This window comes from Saimiri boliviensis, chromosome 7, assembly GCF_048565385.1.
Source record: "Saimiri boliviensis isolate mSaiBol1 chromosome 7, mSaiBol1.pri, whole genome shotgun sequence".
Classification (NCBI taxonomy): Eukaryota; Metazoa; Chordata; class Mammalia; order Primates; family Cebidae; genus Saimiri; species Saimiri boliviensis.
Window position 1 is genome coordinate 9,383,424 of NC_133455.1, and position 19,148 is coordinate 9,402,571.

Here is a 19,148-nt window from a genome sequence, read left to right on the forward strand (position 1 = left end):
GCCAAGTCAGATGCCACAGGCCCTGGTGACAATTTGCCTGGGAGTTTTCCATATCCTCAAGTCTCGGACTCTGTCGCGCTGCCCACAACAACTACTTTCTGTTAGACCACAGGCTCCAGAAAACACCCTCAAAGAGAGGTCGGATCTTCCATCACATACGATGCAAATTCTACGGCTGGAAAGCACGAGGGTAGAAAGGAAAAAGTTGCGTTCTTTTTACCCGGCTCTCCAATGGCGCGTGGAAACTCCGTCTCCACGGAAACGCGCCCCCCAGCGGCGGTTGCCAGGGGCGGGGCTCAGGGCGTCTCCTCCCCGGGGCTACAACTGTTCCCAGGCTGGGACGATCGCCGTCACCCCTGAACTTCCCCGTTCCTCTTTTCGGCCGCCCTCCCTTTCCGTTGTCCCTTCGCGCCCCAAACCACATCCTGAAGCGCGCTCTCCCGCGCGACCGGCAGCGGGGACTGTGCGCCCGGGGCGAAGGCCTCAGAGTCGCGTGCGCTGCCCCTTGCTCCATCCGCCTCCCCCCCCCCCGCCCACCCCCAGGCGGCGCTGATTGGGCCGGTAGAGACTCTGCCCAGCGGAAAGTTTTGGGTGCCGGGAGGAAGTTCAACCTTCGGGAGACTCCAAGACAGCAGCTCCGGGGGGCGGCGGGGGTCTGGTGGCCATGGAGGAGCCCCCCGTGCGAGAAGAGGAAGAGGAGGAGGGAGACGAGGACGAGGAGAGGGATGAGGCTGGGCCCGAGGGCGCGCTGGGCAAGAGCCCCTTCCAGCTGACCGCCGAGGACGTGTATGACATCTCCTACCTGTTGGGCCGCGAGCTCATGGCCCTGGGCAGCGACCCTCGGGTGACGCAGCTGCAGTTCAAAGTCGTCCGCGTCCTGGAGATGCTGGAGGCGCTGGTGAATGAGGGCAGCCTGGCGGTGGAGGAGCTGAAGATGGAGAGGGACAGCCTCAGGAAGGAGGTGGAGGGACTGCGGAGCCAGGGCCCTTCGGCCAGCGCCAGCGGGGAGGTTAGTGTCGGAGCGAGGGTGTCGGGCCCGCGGCGCCTGCGGGGTTGGGAGGGCGCTCACTGGCAGGAAGGCGCCTTCCTTTATTTTCTTTCTTTCTTTCTTTTCTTTAAGAGATGAGGTCTCCTTGTGTTGCCCAAGCTGGTCTCAAACTCCTGGCTTCAAGTGATCCTCCAGCCTCAGCCTCCTAGAGTGCTGGTTTACAGGTGTGAGCCAGCCTGCCTGGCCACAATCTGTATTTCTAACCAGTTCCCAGTTAATTCTGATGCTGTTGGTCCAGGGTCCACAGTGTGAGAAACTGACCTAGAGCAAGAAACACTTGTTTTTTTCTTTTTTTGACACACGGGCTTGCTGTGTGGCCCAGGCTAGAGTGCAGTGGTGTGAACACGGCTCACTACAGCCTTGGCCTCCTAGGTTCAAGCAGTTCTCCTGCCTCAGCCTTCCAAGCAGCTGGGAGTGCAGACATGTGCCACCATGCCTGGCTAACTTTTTGATGCTTTGTAGAGATGGGGGTCTCACTTTATTACCCAGGCTGGTCTCAAACTTCTGAGCTCAAGCAATCCTCCTGCCTTGGCCTCCCAAAGTGCTGGGATTGGAGGTGTGAGCCACCACACTTGGACAAGAAACACATTTTACCTGAAGAGTAATTAGTGCATATGACCACAAAAAGACATAGACAAGAAGATTCAGAGCGGCTTGAGTCATAACTAAAACTCAAAAATTAGAAACAATCCAAATGCAACCCAATCAAGTTTTGAAATTGTGACATATGGAATACTATGCAACAGAGAAAAAAGAATAGTGCTGATATATGTAACAGTGTGGATGAATCTCACTGTTACATTGAGAGAAAGAAGCCAGGCATAAAAGAGAAACTTTTTTTTTTTTTTGAGATGAAGTCTTGCTCTGTCATTCAGGCTGAGTGCAGTGGTAAAATCTTGGCTCACTGCATCCTCCACCTCCTGAATTCGAGCTGTTCTCCCGCCTCAGCCTCCCAATGTCCCAGGATTATAGGCATGAGCCACAGCGCCCAGCCTTTTTTCTTGTTTTCTTTTTAGTCAGAATCTTGATCTGTCACTCAGGCTGTAGTGCAGTGGCATGACCTCAGCTCACTGCAACCTCCACCTCCTGGATGCAAGTGATTCTCCAGCCTCAGCCTCCTTAGTAGCTGGGATTACAGACACCTGCCACTATGCCTGGCTAACTTTTTTTTGTGGGTTTTTTTGTGGGTTTTTTTTTAGTAGAGATGGGGTTTTGCCATGTTGCCCAGGCTGACCTCAAACTCCTGGCCTCAAGTGACCTACCCACTTTAGCCTTCCAAAGTGCTGGGATCACAGGCATGAGCTACCACACCCGACTCTACTGTACATTTAAATAAAATTCAGAAACAGGCAAAATAATTTATAGTAATAAAAGGCAAACTGGTGGTGAGGGTAACAGAAAGGAAACTGATAGAGAGCTAGAAGTGTCCGATATCTTAATCAGGGTATGGATATAGGGATCTACACGTATGTCAAAAATCATCCAGCCAGGTGCCATGGCTCATGCCTGTAATCCCAACACTGGGAGGCCGAAGCGGGTGGATCACAAGGTCAGGAGTTTGAGACCAGCCTGGCCAACATGGTGAAACCCTGTCTCTACTAAAAATACAAAAAAATTAGCAGGGCATGGTGGCGGGCACCTGCAATCCCAGCTACTTGGGAGGCTGAAGCAGGAGGATCACTTGAACCTGGGAGGTGGAGGTTTCAGTGAGCCGGGATAGCACCACTGCACTCCAGCTTGGGAGACAGAGAGAGAGACTTCATCTCAAAAAAACAAATATTTTCTGGGGGGACAGGGTCTTTCTCTGTCATCCAGGCTGGAGTATAGTGGTGTGATCACAGCTCACTGAAGCCTCAACCTCCTGGGCTCAAGTGAGCCTCTCACCGCATCCTTTCAAGTAGCTAGGATTACAGGCACACACCAACCACCTGGCTGATTTTTGTATTTTTTGTAGAGATGGGGTCTCACCATGTTGCCCAGGCTGGTCTTGAACTCCTGGGCTCAAGTGATCTGCCTACATCGGCCTCACAGGGAAGTATGAAGTTTCCCAGCTAAAGTGCTGGGATTACAGGCATGAGCCACTGTGCCCGGCCTAGTTTTTAAAAATTCTTGTTGAAGGCTGGGCGCGGTGGCTCACGCCTGTAATCCCAGCACTTTGGGAGGCCGAGGTGGGTGGATCAGGAGGTCAAGAGATCGAGACCATCCTGGTCAACATGGTGAAACCCCGTCTCTACTAAAAATACAAAAAATTAGCTGGGCATGGTGGCGCGTGCCTGTAATCCCAGCTACTCAGGAGGCTGAGGCAGGAGAATTGCCTGAACCCAGGAGGCGGAGGTTGCGGTGAGCCGAGATCGCGCCATTGCACTCCAGCCTGGGTAACAAGAGCGAAACTCCATCTCAAAAAAAAAAAAAAAAAAAAAAAAAAATTCTTGCCGGGCGCAGTGGCTCACGCCTGTAATCCCAGCACTTTGGGAGGCCGAGGCGGGTGGATCACGAGGTCAAGAGATCGAGACCATCCTAGTCAACATGATGAAACCCCATCTCTACTAAAAATACAGAAAATTAGCTGGGCATGGTGGCGTGTGCCTGTAATCCCAGCTACTCCGGAGGCTGAGGCAGGAGAATTGCCTGAACCCGGGAGGCGGAGGTTGCGGTGAGCCGAGATCGCGCCATTGCACTCCAGCCTGGGTAACAAGAGCTAAACTCCGAAACTCCGTCTCAAAAAAAAAAAAAAAATTCTTGTCGAAACTTTAATTAAATTAATTTTAAGACTCACTAGCAGGTCTCTAGCCACAGTTTTTTTGTTTTTTTTTTAAGCTGCTGTAAGTGGACAATTTCATTTTTTTTTTTTTTAATTTTATTTTATTGCATTTTAGGTTTCGGGGTACATGTGATGAACATGCAAGATTGTTGCATAGGTACACACATGGCAGTGTGGTTTGCTGCCTTCCGTCCCCTCACCTGTATCTGTCATTTCTCCCCATGCTATCTCTTCCCACTTCCCCATCCCCCGCCCCTCCCGACAATTTCATTTTTAATCCTCACACTATTATTGTTTTACAAAACTGAGGCACAGAATAGTTAAGTAATTTGCCTAAGGACTTAACGGCAAGTAAGAGGTGAAGTCAGGATCTTAACTCAGAGATGCTAGTCTCTTTATTTTTATTTATTTATTTTTTTCGAGACAGAGTTTCGCTCTTGTTACCCAGGCTGGAGTGCAATGGCACGATCTCGGCTCACCGCAACCTCCGCCTTCTGGGTTCAGGCAATTCTCCTGCCTCAGCCTCCTGAGTAGCTGGGATTACAGGCATGTGCCACCATGCCCAGCTAATGTTTTGTATTTTTAGTAGAGACGGGGTTTCACCATGTTGACCAGGATGGTCTCGATCTCTTGACCTCGTGATCCACCCGCCTCGGCCTCCCAAAGTGCTGGGATTACAGGCTTGAGCCACCGCGCCCGGCCGAGATGCTAGTCTTAACTATCCCGTCCCTAAATACAGACATTAGACCTTATTTGTTGTACTAACATTTGATGAGTGACTGCGGTGACCGATGCGAGGCTCCGGGGTTATGGAGAGAAGGTAGGCAAGGTCCCTGCCCTCAAGGAGCTCACATCTAGTGCGAGAGGTCAGACGCACACTCCTACAACCAGAGCACAGGTGTACAAACTGGGAGCAGTGGCTCACAACTGTAATCCCAGCACTTTGGGAGGCTGAGGCAGGCAGATCACTTGAGGCTAGGAGTTTGTGACCAGCCTGGGCAACATGGTGAAAGCCTGTCTCTCCTAAAAATACAAAATTAGCTGGACCTGGTGCCACAATGCCTATACTTCTAGCTACTCAGAGGCTGAGGCACGAGAATCACTTGAACTCGGGAGGCATAGGTTTCAGTGAGCGGAAATCGTGCAACTACACTCCAGCTGGGGCAACAGAGCAAGACTCTGTCCCAAAAACGAACAAACAAAAACCAAGTATATAAACCAAGGCCGAGCACAGTGGCTCATGCCTGTAATCCCAGCACTTTGGGAAGCTGAGGTGGGCAGATTATGAGGTCAAGAGATTGAGACCACCCTGGCCAACATAGTGAAACCCCGTCTCTACTAAAAATACAAAAATTAGCTGAGCATGGTGGCACGTGCCTGTAGTCCCAGCTACTCGGGAGGCTGAGGCAGGAGAATTGCCTGAACCCAGGAGGTGGAGGTTGCAGTGAGCTGAGATTGAGCCAGGGCACTCTAGCCTGGTGATAGAGCGAGACTCCGTCTCAAAAATATATATATACAAACCAAGAAGTAAGCCAGGAAAGATCAGGAACAGAGTCACTGAAATTCATGGGGAAGTATGTAGTTTCCCAGTAGCTTCCCTGGTAACTTTATTAGTATTATTATTAGTTGCCTCATACCTTCTCTGTCTGGGCCCTGATAACTTATGTCACCTATTCCTAAGTGATAGTGACAACTGTATTTGTAGATAAGGTTGTACTTTAGTATCTGTCAAGTGACATGGTTAAGTGTGATGACTTGCAGCCTGGCTTTTGAGAGTCAAGGAAAGTTAAATGACTTGCCCAGGATTGCTCAGCCACATTCTGTGTTATTTTTGCCTCCATCTCCAGGCACAAGGATATCGAGGAAGTCCCATTATGGGCTGAGAACAGTGTGGTCTGCAACAGGGGCTGGGTAATTTCCCATGTGGGGCAAAGTGAACAAGTTTCATCAGGCGGCAGATGACATGGCATATTTTCTCCGAAACCGCAGCCTTAAGAACAGGGATAGGGAAAAGGCTTGAATTAAGAAAATGAGTGTTATTAGGCAGGCATGGTGGTGTGTGCCTGTAGTCCCAGCTACTCGGGAGGCTGAGGCAGGAGAATCACTTGAACCCGGGAGGCCAAGGTTGCAGTGAGCTGAGATTGCGCCACTGCACTCCAGCCTGGGCAACACAGCGAGACTCCGTCTCAAAAAAAAAGAAAAAGAAAAAAGAAAATGAATGTTTAGTGCCACTAGACAGTTCACAAAAATATGCCTTTTTTTTCTTTGTATGTTTTAGTCTCACTTGTCACCCAGGCTGGAGTGCAGTGTTGGGTGTGAACACTGCTCACTGCGGCTTCAACCTCCCTTGGCTCAGGTGATCCTCTCACCTCAGCCTCCCTAGTAATGAGACTATAAGCGTGTGACACTACACCCACCTAATTTTTGTATTTTTTCTAGAGATAATGTTTTGCCATGATGTCCAGGCTGGTCTCAAACTCCTGGGTTCAAACAATTCATCCACTCTAGCCTCCCAAAGTGCTGGGATTGCAGGTATGAGCCACCATTCCTGACCTCTTTTTGATTTTTGTTTGTTTTTTGAGAGAGTCTCGCTCTGTTGCCCAGGCTGGAGTATAGTGACATGATCTTGGCTCACCACAACCTCCCCCTCCCAGGTTCAAGTGATTCTCCCGCCTCAGCCTCCCAAGCAGCTGGGACTACAGGCGCATGCCCCCATGCCCAGCTAATTTTTTTTTTTTTTTTTTTTTTTTTGTATTTTAAGTACAGATGGGGTTTCACAATGTTAGCAAGGATGGTCTTGATCTCCTGACCTCGTGATCCACTTACCTTGGCCTCTAAAAGTGTTGGGATTACAGGCGCAAGCCACCACACCCAGCTGTTGATTTTTTAAATTGTAGTAAGGCCAAGCACAGTGACTCATCCCTAATCCCAGCACTTTGGGAGGCCGAAGCAGGCAGATCACCTGAAGTCAGGAGTTCAAGACCAGCCTGGCCAACATGGCAAAACTCCATCTTTACTAAAAATACAAAAAAAATTAGACAGGGCTTGGTGACTCAAATGCTTGTAATGCCAGCACTCTGGAAGGCTGAAGCAGGAGGATCACTTGAGGTCAGGAGGTGGAGATCAGACTGGCCAACATGGCGAAACCCTGTCTCTACTAAAAATACAAAAATTACCCACACGTGGTGGTGCAGGTCTGTAATCCCAGCTACTCAGGAGGCTGAGGCACGAGAATCCCTTGAACTCAGGAGGCAGAGGTTGCAGTGAGCCGAGATCATGCTACTGTATTCCAGCCTGGCCAACAGAGAAAGACTCTGTCTCAAAGGAAAATAAAATAAAATAAATTGTAGTAAAATGTAAGTAACATAAAATGTACCATCTTAACCATTTTTAAGTGTACAGTTCAGCTGCATTAAATCCATTCACATTGTCATTCAGCCATTGCCACTGTTCATCTCCAGAACCTTCATCTTTCAAAACTGAAACTCTGACCTGTTAAGAAACAACTCCTCCTTCCTCTCCACCAGCCCACGGTAACCTCTCTTTTACTTTCTGTCCCTATGAATCTACCTATTCTAGGTTGCTCATATCAGTGAAATCATCTATTTAAGTGACTGGCTTATTTCACTTAGCATAATGTCCTCAAGATTCATTCATGTTGTGGCACGTGTCAGAATTTCCTTGCTTTTGAGGGCTGAATAATACTCTGTTGGAGGCATATGCCATACTTTGTTTATTCATTTGTTTATGGACACTTGGGTGGCTGCTATCCCTTCGCTACTGTAAATAGTGCTGCTGTGTTGGGAGGCTGAGGCAGGCAGATCACATGAGGACAGGAATCTGAGACCAGCCTGGACAACGCGGCGAAACCCCATCTCTACTAAAAATACAAAATTAGCCAGGCATGGCGCGTGTGTGTGATCCCAGCTACTCAGGAGACTAAGGCAGGAAAATCATTTGAACCTGGCAGGTGGAGGTTGTAGTGAGCCAAGATCATGCCATTGCACTCCAGCCTGTGACAGAGGAAGACTCCATCTCAAAAAATAAGATAGCAAGGGAGAAATGCCAGATACAGGTGAAGGAGAGGAAGGCAGCACATCACGCTGCCACGTGTGTACCTATGCAGCAATCTTGCATGTTCTTCACATGTACCCCAAAACCTAAAATGCAATTAAAAAAAAAAAAAGAAAAGAAAAGAAAAAGAAATGACTAAGGAATGGTGGTAACACAACAGAGATATAATTTAAAAAAAAAGAAATATATAGTGCTGCTATGAACATGGGTGTGCAAATATCTCTTCATGTCCTGCCTCCAGTGCTCCAGATACATACCCAGAACTGGAATTGCTGGATCAAATGGTAATTGGATTTTTAATTTTTTTTTTTGAGATGGAGTTTCGCTCTTGTTACCCAGGCTGGAGTGCAATGGCGCCATCTCGGCTCATCGCAACCTCCGCCTCCTGGGTTCAGGCAATTCTCCTGCCTCAGCCTCCTGAGTAGCTGGGATTACAGGCACGCGCCACCATGCCCAGCTAATTTTTTATATATATATATATATATATATATTTTTTTTTTTTTTTTTTTTTTTTTGAGACAGAGTTTCGCTCTTGTTACCCAGGCTGGAGTGCAATGGCGCGATCCCGGCTCACCACAACCTCCGCCTCCTGGGTTCAGGCAATTCTCCTGCCTCAGCCTCCTGAGTAGCTGGGATTACAGGCACGCGCCACCATGTCCAGCTAATTTTTTGCACCTTTAGTAGAGACGGGGTTTCACCATGTTGACCAGGATGGTCTCGATCTCTTGACCTTGTGATCCACCCGCCTCGGCCTCCCAAAGTGCTGGGATTACAGGCTTGAGCCACCGCGCCCGGCTAATTTTTTATATTTTTAATAGAGACGAGGTTTCACCATGTTGACCAGGATGGTCTCAATCTCTTGACCTTGTGATCTGCCCGCCTCAGCCTCCCAAAGTGCTGGGATTACAGGCTTGAGTTACCGCGCCCGGCTCGGATTTTTAATTTTTAAAAGAATGGCCCTACTGTTTTCCATGGCGACTGTGTCATTTACATCATTTACGTCACCGTGAGGGGGTTCAAGGGATCCAGTTTCTCCACTTCCTCGCCCAATGCTTGTTACTTTCTTTTCTTTGGACAGTAGCCATCCTAAGGTTTTTTTTCTTCCTTTTATTTTCTATTTGTTTGTTTGTTTATTTGTTTATTTATTTTGAGGCTGAGTCTCACTCTGTCGCCCTCAGATTCTCACTCTCTCACTCAGGCTGGAGTGCAGTGGCACCATCTTGGCTCACTGCAACCTCTTTTTCCTGGACTCAAGCAATTCTCTCCTGCCATAGCCTCCTGAGTAGCTGGGATTTACAGGTGCCCACCACCATGCCCAGCTAACTTTTGTATTTTTCGCCATGTTGGCCAAGCTGGTCTTGAACTCCTGACCTCAAATGATCTGCCCGCCTCGGCCTCCCACAGTGTTGGGATTATAAGCATGAGCCACTGTACTCGGCCTTTTCTTCCTTTTAAAAAAATATAAGCTCCAAATGCAAAAGGGGCCAGGTGCAGTGGCTTCAGGCCTATAATCCCAGTACTTGGGAGGCTACACAGTATTAATACAGATCTCAGAACTTTGTGTTCAGTATTTTCTTAAATGTATGGCTAGATCCTGTTATTTAATAAAGAAGGAGCTATAGGCTGGGAGCATTGGCCCACACTTGTAATCCCAGCACTCTGGGGGGCTGAGGCAGGAGGATCACTTGAGCCCAGGAGTTCTAGACCAGCCTAGGCAACATAGCAAGACGCTATCTCTCAAAAAACAACAACAACAACAAAAAAAAAAACCACACACACACACACAAAAGAAGAAAAGTCAACTATATTAATCATAAATTTGCTTTAAAAAACATTTTGATAACTGTCAACTTAGGTGCTATTGTTTTTTTTTTTTTTTTTTTGAGACGGAGTTTCGCTCTTGTTACCCAGGCTGGAGTGCAATGGCACGATCTTGGCTCACTGCAACCTCCGCCTCCTGGGTTCAGGTGATTCTCCTGCCTCAGCCTCCTGAGTAGCTGGGATTACAGGCACGCGCCACCATGCCCAGCTAATGTTTTGTATTTTTAGTAGAGACGGGGTTTCACCATGTTGACCAGGATGGCCTCGATCTCTTGACCTTGTGATCCACCCGCCTCAGCCTCCCAAAGTGCTGGGATTACAGGCGTGAGCCACCGCACCGGGCCCGGTGCTATTGTTATAATTCAATGTATTTTATTTGATTTTGCTTTATTTATTTATTTATTTATTTATTTATTTATTCGAGATGGAGTCTCGCTCTGTTGTCCAGGCTGGAGTGCGGTGGCACTATCTTGGCTCACTGAAACCCCTGCCTCCTGGGTTCAGGTGATTCTCCTGTCACAGCCTCCTGAGTAGCTGGGACTACAGGTGCATGCCACCACACCCAGTGAATTTTTGTATTTTTTAGTCGAGACAGGGTTTCACCATGTTGGCCAGGCTAGTCTTGAACTCCTGACCTCAAGTGATCCACCTGCCTCAGCCTCTCAAAATCCTGGGATTACAGGCAGGCGCCACCCCATCCAGCCAAAAGCCATTTCTTTTCCAATCATTTCCTCATACCACATGCAACAATGACTCTTCTTAACACATGCTGTTTGGCCCCCGATAAGCCAATATCTAGAGGAAGTGGATCCTCACTGGGTCAAAGGAAAGGTGCATTTGAAATTTGTCTCGATAAATTACACTCCAAAGAGGTTAATGAGATCTGCTTCCTCAGTGTTCAGCACAAGGGCCTCTTTCCCTGTAGCCTCAACAACACAAAGTGTTTTCTTTTTTTCTTTTCTTTTTTTTTTTTGAGACGGAGTTTCGCTCTTGTTACCCAGGCTGGAGTGCAATGGCGCAATCTCGGCTCACCGCAACCTCCGCCTCCTGGGTTCAGGCAATTCTCCTGCCTCAGCCTCCCGAGTAGCTGGGATTACAGGCACGTGCCACCATGCCCAGCTAATTTTTTGTATTTTTAGTAGAGACGGGGTTTCACCATGTTGACCAGGATGGTCTCGATCTCTCGACCTCGTGATCCACCCGCCTCAGCCTCCCAAAGTGCTGGGATTACAGGCTTGAGCCACCGCGTCTGGCCTTCTTTTCTTTTTTTTGTGAGACAGGGCCTCACTTTGTCACCTAGACGGGAGTGCAGTGGTGTGGTCATGGCTCACTGCAGCCTCAGCTTCTCAGGCTCAAGCGATCCTCCCACCTCAGCCTCCCGAGTAGCTGTGACTACAGGTGCGTGTCACCATGCCCAGCTAATTTTTGTATTTTTTTGTAGAAATGGAGACTTGCCATGTTGCCCAGGCTGTTCTCGAACTCCTGGGCTCAGGTGATCCTCACTCTCTTTATCACCTGTAGAATATTCTGGAATGTGGTTGTGCCTTAGTTTGTTTAACCACACTTCTATTAATGGACATTTAGGTCCATGGTCCTGGGGTTGGGGACCTCCGTTCTAAGACATACTGTTACATAATCACAATAAATGACCAAATGCAGGAGGGGAAGAGTTGATACACTACTAAGATGTTATACACCATTCACCTTCAAAATTCAGCAATAATGCCCTTAATAACATTCTTTTTTCTTTTTTCTTTTTTTTGAGACAGAATCTCACTCTGTTGCCCAGGCTGGAGTGCAGTGGCACAATCCCAGCTCACTGCAACCTCTGCTCCTGGGTTCAATGATCCTCCCTCTTCACCCTCCCAAGTAGCTGGGATTACAGGCATGCGCCACCACGCCCACCTAATTTTTGTATTTTTAGTAGACATGGGGGTTTTGCTATGTTGGCCAGGCTGGTCTTGAACTCCTGACCTCAGGTTTTCCGCCCGCCTTGGCCTCCCAAAGTGTTGGGATTACAGGTGTGAGCTACCGTGCCTAGCCAACATTTTTTGTTTTTCTGACGGAAGATCCCATCCAGGGTCACATGGTGCCTTTGGTTGTCATTTCTCCTTAATCTCCTTTAATCTGGAATACTTCCTAGGTTGTACTTACCTTTCATGACCTTAATCCTTCTAAAGGCTCAGGCACTGTGGCTCATACCTGCACTCCCAACACTTTGGGGGGCTGAGGTGGGAGGATCACTTGAGCCCAGGACTTTGAGGTCAGCCTGGACCCCATCTCTACAAAAAATAAAAAATTAGCCAGGCATGGTGGCATAAAATTGTAGTCTCAGCTACTCCAGAGGCTGAGGTTGGGGAATTGCTTGAGCCCAGAAGGTTAAGGCTGAAGTGACCAGTGATTGCATCACTGCACTCCAGTCTGGGTGACAGGCAGAGACAGTCTCAAAAAAAAAAAAAAAAAGTCACTTCTTTTATATAAAGATGGGGTATCACCATATTGGTCAAGCTGGTCTCGAACTCCTGACCTCAGGTGATCCGCCCACCTCAGCCTCCCAAAGTACTGGGATTACAGGTATGAGCCACTGCGCCCGGCAAAAAAAGTCACTTCTGAAGATTATGCTTCAGCTGGTTTCTAGGATGCCCTTTGATTTGGGTTACTTCTTTTTTTTTTTTTTGAGATGGAGTTTTGCTCTCGTTGCCCAGGCTGGAGTGTGATGACGCTGTCTCGGCTCACTGCAACCTCCGCCTCCCAGGTTCAAGTGATTCTCCTGCCTAAGCCTCCCAAGTAGTTGGGATTACAGGAGCCCATCACCACACCTGGCTAATTTTGTATTTTTTGTTTTTAGTAGAGACAGTATTTCACCATGTTGCCCAGGCGGTTCTCCAACTCCTGACCTCGGGTGATTTTCCTGCCTCGGCCTCTGAAGGTGCTAGGATTAGTCATGAGTCACCACGTCTGGCCTTTTATTTATTTTTTTAAAAAACAAAATCTTGCTCTGTAGCCCAGGGTGGAGTGCAGTGGCATGATCTTGGCTCACTGCAACCTCCACCTCCTGGGTTCAAGTGATTATCCTGCCTTAGCCTCCCAAGTAGCTGGGGACTACAAGCATGCACCACCATGCCAGCCAATTTTTTTTTTTTTCTATTTTCAGTAGAGACCAGATTTCACCATGTTGGCCAGGCTGGTCTCAAACTCCTGACCTCAAGTGATCCACCTGCCTTGACCTCCCAAAGTGCTGGGATTGCAGGCATGAGCCACTGTGCCCGGCCCATTTGGGTTATTTCTGATGTTTCCTTGTGGTTAGAGTGGCTTCATGCGTGCCTGCTGGGGACAGCTCCGAAGTGGCACATGTCTCTTGGTGCAGCCCATCAGGAGGCACGTGATACTGCTTTGTCATCACTGGTGACGTTAACTTTGAGCACTTGGGTAAGGTGGTGTCTGTAAGATTCCTGCACAGTATTCTCTTTGTAATTAAGAAATAGGCTGGGCGCAGTGGCTCACGCCTGTAATCCCAGCACTTTGGGAGGCCGAGGTGGGCAGATCAGGTCAGAAGATCAAGACCATCCTGGCCAACATGGTGAAACTCTGTCTCTACCAAAAATACACAACTTAGCTGTGCATAGTGGCGTGCACCTGTAATCTCAGCTACTCTGGAGCTGAGGCTGGAGAACCGGGAGGCAGAGGTTGCAGTGAGCCGAGATTGTGTCACTGCACTCCAGCCTGGGTGACAGAGCAAGACTCTGTCTCAAAAAAAAAAAAGAAGAAGAAGAAGTAGCCTGTGGGAATATACTTTAAACCTGTGTAAAAGGCCCGGCGCGGTGGCTCACGCCTATAATCCCAGCACTTTGGGAGGCCGAGGCGGGTGGATCACGAGGTCAAGAGATCGAGACCATCCTGGTCAACATGGCGAAACCCCGTCTCTAGAAAAATACAAAAAAATCAACTGGGCATGGTGGCGCGTGCCTGTAATTCCAGCTTCTCAGGAAGCTGAGGCAGGAGAATTACCTGAACCCAGGAGGTGGAGGTTGTGGTGAGCCGAGATCGCGCCATTGCACTCCAGCCTGGGTAACAAGAGCGAAACTCCAACTCAAAAAAAAACAAAGACAAAAACACAACAATGTTAGGGCCGGGCGCGGTGGCTCAAGCCTGTAATCCCAGCACTTTGGGAGGCCGAGGCGGGTGGATCACGAGGTCAGGAGATCGAGACCGTCCTGGTCAACATGGTGAAACCCCATCTCTACTAAAAATACAAAAAATTGGCTGGGCATGGTGGCACGTGCCTGTAGTCATAGCTACTCGGGAGGCTCAGGTGGGAGGATCACTTGAGCCTGAGAAATTGAGGCTGCAGTGAGCCATGACCACACCACTGCACTCCCGTCTAGGTGACAAAGTGAGGCCCTGTCTCACAAAAAAAAAAAAAAAAGAAAAGAAGGCCGGGCGCAGTGGCTCAAGCCTGTAATCCCAGCACTTTGGGAGGCCGAGGCGGGTGGATCACGAGGTCGAGAGATCGAGACCATCCTGGTCAACATGGTGAAACCCCATCTCTACTAAAAATACAAAAAATTAGCTGGGCATGGTGGCACGTGCCTGTAATCCCAGCTACTCAGGAGGCTGAGGCAGGAGAATTGCCTGAACCCAGGAGGCGGAGGTTGCGGTGAGCTGAGATCGCGCCATTGCACTCCAGCCTGGGTAACAAGAGCGAAACTCTGTCTCAAAAACAAACAAACAAACAAAAAAACCTGTGTAAAATAGCCTGTTTCCCAACAAACTTTTAGCCACAGGTTTTAGATCCATTTATTAGTCTTGCTTGAATCAACTGTTGCGAAGGTGGTTGAAAAATTAGACGGTTTTTGAACTCTGTCATCTTCTACACCTATCAATTGGCATTCTGCTGTGAAGTATGGATTCCCCTTCTCCTCATGAATCAATTAATTTTTATTTTTATTTCTTTTCTTTTTTTTTTTTTCAGACAGTCTTGCTCTTTCCCGCAGGCTGGAGTGCGGTGGTGCAATCTTGGCTCACTGCAATCTCCGCCTCCCGGATTCTCCTGCCTCAGCCTCCACAGTAGCTGGGACTACAGGCACACATGGCCATGCCTGGCTAATTTTTTGTATTTTTAGTAGAGACAGGGTTTTGCCATGTTGACCAGGCTGGTCTCAAACTCCTGACCTCAAGTATTCTGCCCACCTCGGCCTCTCAAAGTGCTGGGATTACAAGCGTGAGCCACCAAGCCCAGCCTATTTTTTGTTTTTTTTGTTTGTTTGTTTGTTTTTTTTTTTTTGAGACGGAGTTTCGCTCTTGTTACCCAGGCTGGAGTGCAATGGCGCGATCTCGGCTCACCGCAACCTCCGCCTCCTGGGTTCAGGCAATTCTCCTGCCTCAGCCTCCTGAGTAGCTGGGATTACAGGCACGTGCCACCATGCCCAGCTAATTTTTTGCACTTTTAGTAGAGACGGGGTTTCACGATGTTGACCAGGATGGTCTCGATCTCTCGACCTCGTGATCCACCCGCCTCAGCCTCCCAAAGTGCTGGGATTACAGGCGTGAGCCACCGCGCCCAGCCTATTTTTGTATTTCGAATGTGGACTCCTGAATTCTTACTTGATGTTTTATTCTCCGTTCCTGTTATTATTCATTGCAATACTCAAATTGTTGTCAGTCTAGCCAGTAGGAGCTTCTTCAAACCGTCATTTTCATCTGTCTCCATCCCTTAAGCAGCCTGTTCTGGGCACCATTTACACTTCCTCTGCTCCAGCCCTGGAGCCAGCCGCTCTCTGAGGTTCTTTTCTCCGATAATGGTTCTTAGAACTTTGACTTTTTTTTTTTTTTTTTTTTTTCAGTGAATGACAGCTTCCTTGGGAAGGGAAGGAAGGAGCACAGAGCTTTGACTTTTTAACCTCTGTCCAATCACTTCCAGTAGCGTCCCCGGAACCACCAAACAAAAAGACTTTCTGGGGCACATGCTCCATCCTCATGAGAGAAACTGTATAAGTGGCATATTTTTAAATTCTTCTTTTTGGCGAGGCGAGGTGGCTCACGCCTGTAATCCCAGAACTTTGGGAGGCTGAGGCAGGCAGCTCACCTGAGGTCGAGAGTTCAAGACCAACCTGACTAACATGGAGAAACCCCGTCTCTACTAAAAATATAAAAATTGGCCGAGTATGGTGGCACATGTCTGTAATCCCAGCTACTTAGGAGGCTGAGGCAGGAGAACCACTTGAACCCGGGAGGCTGAGATTGCCATGAGCTGAGATCGCACCATTGCACTCCAGCCTGAGCAACAAGAGGGAGACTCCGTCTCAAAAAAACAAATCTTCTTTTCTTTTTGAAAAGCATCTAATTAGGCTAGGCACAGTGGCTCACACTTGTAATCCCAGCACTTCGGGAAGTCGAGGCAGGCGGATCCCCTGAGGTCGGGAGTTCGAGACCAGCCTGATCAACATGGAGAAACCCTGTCTCTACTAAAAATACAAAATTAGCCAGGTGTGGTGGTGGCGCATGCCTGTAATCCCAGCTACTCTCAAGGCTGAGGCAGGAGAATCGCTTGAACCTGGGAAGCGGAGGTTGCAGTGAGCCAAGATCTCACCATTGCACTCCAGCCTGGGAATCAAGAACAAAACTCCATCTCAAAATAGTAATAATAATAATAATAATAATAATAATAATAATGTAATTAGGCTGCGTGTATTGGCTTATGCCTGTAATCCCAGCACTTTGGGAGGCTGAGGTGGGTGAATCACCTGAGGTCAGGAATTCAAGACCAGCCTGGTCAACATGGTCAAACCCCGTCTCTACTAAAAATACGAAAAGTTGGCCGGGCGCGGTGGCTCAAGCCTGTAATCCCAGCACTTTGGGAGGCCGAGGCGGGTGGATCACAAGGTCGAGAGATCGAGACCAACCTGGTCAACATGGTGAAACCCCGTCTCTACTAAAAATACAAAAAATTAGCTGGGCTTGGTGGCGCATGCCTGTAATCCCAGCTACTCAGGAGGCTGAGGCAGGAGAATTGCCTGAACCCAGGAGGCGGAGGTTGCGGTGAGCCGAGATCGCGCCATTGCACTCCAGCCTGGGTAACAAGAGCGAAACTCCGTCTCAAAAAAAAAAAAAAAAAAAAAAAGAAAATTAGCTGGGCATGGTGGCGCGTGCCTGTAATCCCAGCTACTCAGGAGGCTGAGGCAGGAGAATTGCCTGAGCCCAGGAGGCGGAGGTTGCGGTGAGCCGAGATCGCGCCATTGCACTCCAGCCTGGGTAACAAGAGCGAAACTCCGTCTCAAAAAAAAAAAAAAAAAAAAAAAAAAAAAACGAAAAGTTATCCGGGTGTGGTGGCACAGGCCTGTAATCCCAGCTACTTGGAAGGCTGAGGGAGAAGAATCACTTGAACCCAGGAGGTGGAGGTTTCAGTGAGCCTAGAGTGTGCCACTGCACTCTAGCCTGGGCGATAGAGTGAGACGCTGTCTCAAAATAAAAAAAATAACATAGGCCGGGCGCGGTGGCTCAAGCCTGTAATCCCAGCACTTTGGGAGGCCGAGGTGGGTGGATCACGAGGTCAAGAGATCGAGACCATCCTGGTCAACATGGTGAAACCCCGTCTCTACTAAAAATACAAAAAATTAGCTGGGCATGGTGGCGTGTGCCTGTAATCCCAGCTACTCAGGAGGCTGAGGCAGGAGAATTGCCTGAACCCAGGAGGCGGAGGTTGCGGTGAGCCGAGATCGCGCCATTGCACTCCAGCCTGGGTAACAAGAGCGAAACTCCGTCTCAAAAAAAAAAAATAAAATAAATAACATAATAATAATTTAATGGTATAAAGTTGCCGGCAAAGGTGGCGTCTTCTCTTCCAGGTGAACCTGGGCCCAAACAAAATGGTGGTTGACCTGACAGATCCCAGCCGACCCCGCTTCACTCTGCAGGAGCTGAGGGACGTGCTGCAGGAACGCAACAGACTCAAGTCGCAGCTCCTGGTGGTGCAGGAAGAGCTGCAGTGCTACAAGAGGTGCGCTCTGCTGCCTGGGGGGCCCCGCACCGAGACCTGACCCAGAATTCCTTGCTGGGTTACATATTTGTTGTTATGTTCATTCAACCAATTTATTGAGGACCTAATATGTGCCAGACACTGTTCCGGGCCTGGGGCCACTGCAGTGATCAAAACAAAGAGAGCAGAAATCCTTGCTAGTCCAATGCCAGAGACAAGCAATCAACAAGGAAGCTAAGCCCCAAATAAACACCTGGGGATGGTGGCAGGTGCTCTGAAGGAAATGCAAGATGACGTGGCCGGCAGCGATGTGGGAGGGGCAGAGCCTGTCTGAGAGGGGTGGTCAGGGCAGACCCCCCTAGGGAAAGACAAAAAGGAGGCAACCCCGTAAAGACTGGGTGGGGGGTATTAGAGCAGGAAGTGCAAAGACCCTGTGGCAGGAACCAGCTTGACCAGTTCAAACAGGCCCAACAAGGCAGACCCAGGAAAGCACGGGGAAAGATGGTTAGAAAGAAACTGGGGGCGTATGCCTTGCTGGCTGCAGGAAGGAGCTTTCGTTTTATTTGTTTGTTTTTGTTTATTGAGACAGGATCTTGCTGTGTTGCCCAGCCTGGAGTGCAGTGGTGTGATCTCAGCTCACTGCAACTTTCACCTTCTGGGTTCCAGTGATTCTCCTGCCTCAGCCTCCCAATTAGCTGGGACCAGAGGCACACGCCACCATGCCTGGGTAATTCTTTGCATTTTTTTGTAGAGGTGGGGTTTCACCATGTTGGCCAGGCTGGTCTTGAACTTCTGGCCTCAAGAGATTCACCTGCCTCAGTCTCCCAAAGTACTGGGATTACAGGTAAGAGCCATCCTGTCTGATTGAGCTTTCATTTTATTGTGAATGTAATGAGAAGTCATTGGAAAGTTTTGTTTTGTTTTATCTTTTTGAGACAGAGTTTTGCTCTGTTGTCCAGGCTGGAATGCAGTGGTGCGATCACAGCTCACTGCAGCCTCCACCTGCTAGGTTCAACCTGTCCTCTCACCTCGGCCTCCCAAGTAGCTGGGACCACAGGCATGTGCCACTGCTCCTAGCTATTTAACTGTGTGTGTGTGTGTGTGTGTGTGTGTGTGTGAAGACAAAATCTTGCTATGTTGCTTAGGCTGGTCTCAACCTCTTGGGCTCAAGTGATCCTCCCACCATGGCCTCCCAAAGTGATGGGATTTCCAGTGTGACCCAGTGCACCTGGAAAGTGTTTGTTTTGAAACAGGGTCTCCCTCTGTCACCTAGGCTGGAGCACAGTAGCACAGTGGCGCAATCACAGCTCACTGGAGCCTTGACCTCCCCAGACTCAGATGATCCTCCCGCCACCCAAGTAACTGGGACCATAGGTGCATGCCACCATGCCCAGCTAATTTTTTTATTTTTTGTAGAGACAGGGTCCTGCCATGTTCCCCAGGACAGTGTCAAACTCCTGGGCTCAAGT

The 19,148-nt window shown here is 48.9% G+C and overlaps 1 protein-coding gene across 2 annotated transcripts in view; it reads left to right on the forward strand.

The window, feature by feature from the left end:
* The first annotated feature begins 343 nt into the window (after positions 1–343).
* The window catches only part of RILPL2 (Rab interacting lysosomal protein like 2), a 30,460-nt gene continuing 11,655 nt past the window's right edge, over positions 344–19,148 (forward strand). Inside the window, exons 1-2 of one of the 2 annotated variants that reach the window (XM_039472506.2) lie at positions 346–1,009; positions 17,549–17,700. In XM_039472506.2, coding sequence (XP_039328440.1) covers positions 665–1,009; positions 17,549–17,700 — 497 coding nt within the window. In that variant the 5' untranslated portion in view covers positions 346–664. Of the gene's footprint in view, positions 1,010–17,548; positions 17,701–19,148 lie in introns of both variants that reach the window. The other variant, XM_039472507.2, reaches the window with a different exon arrangement.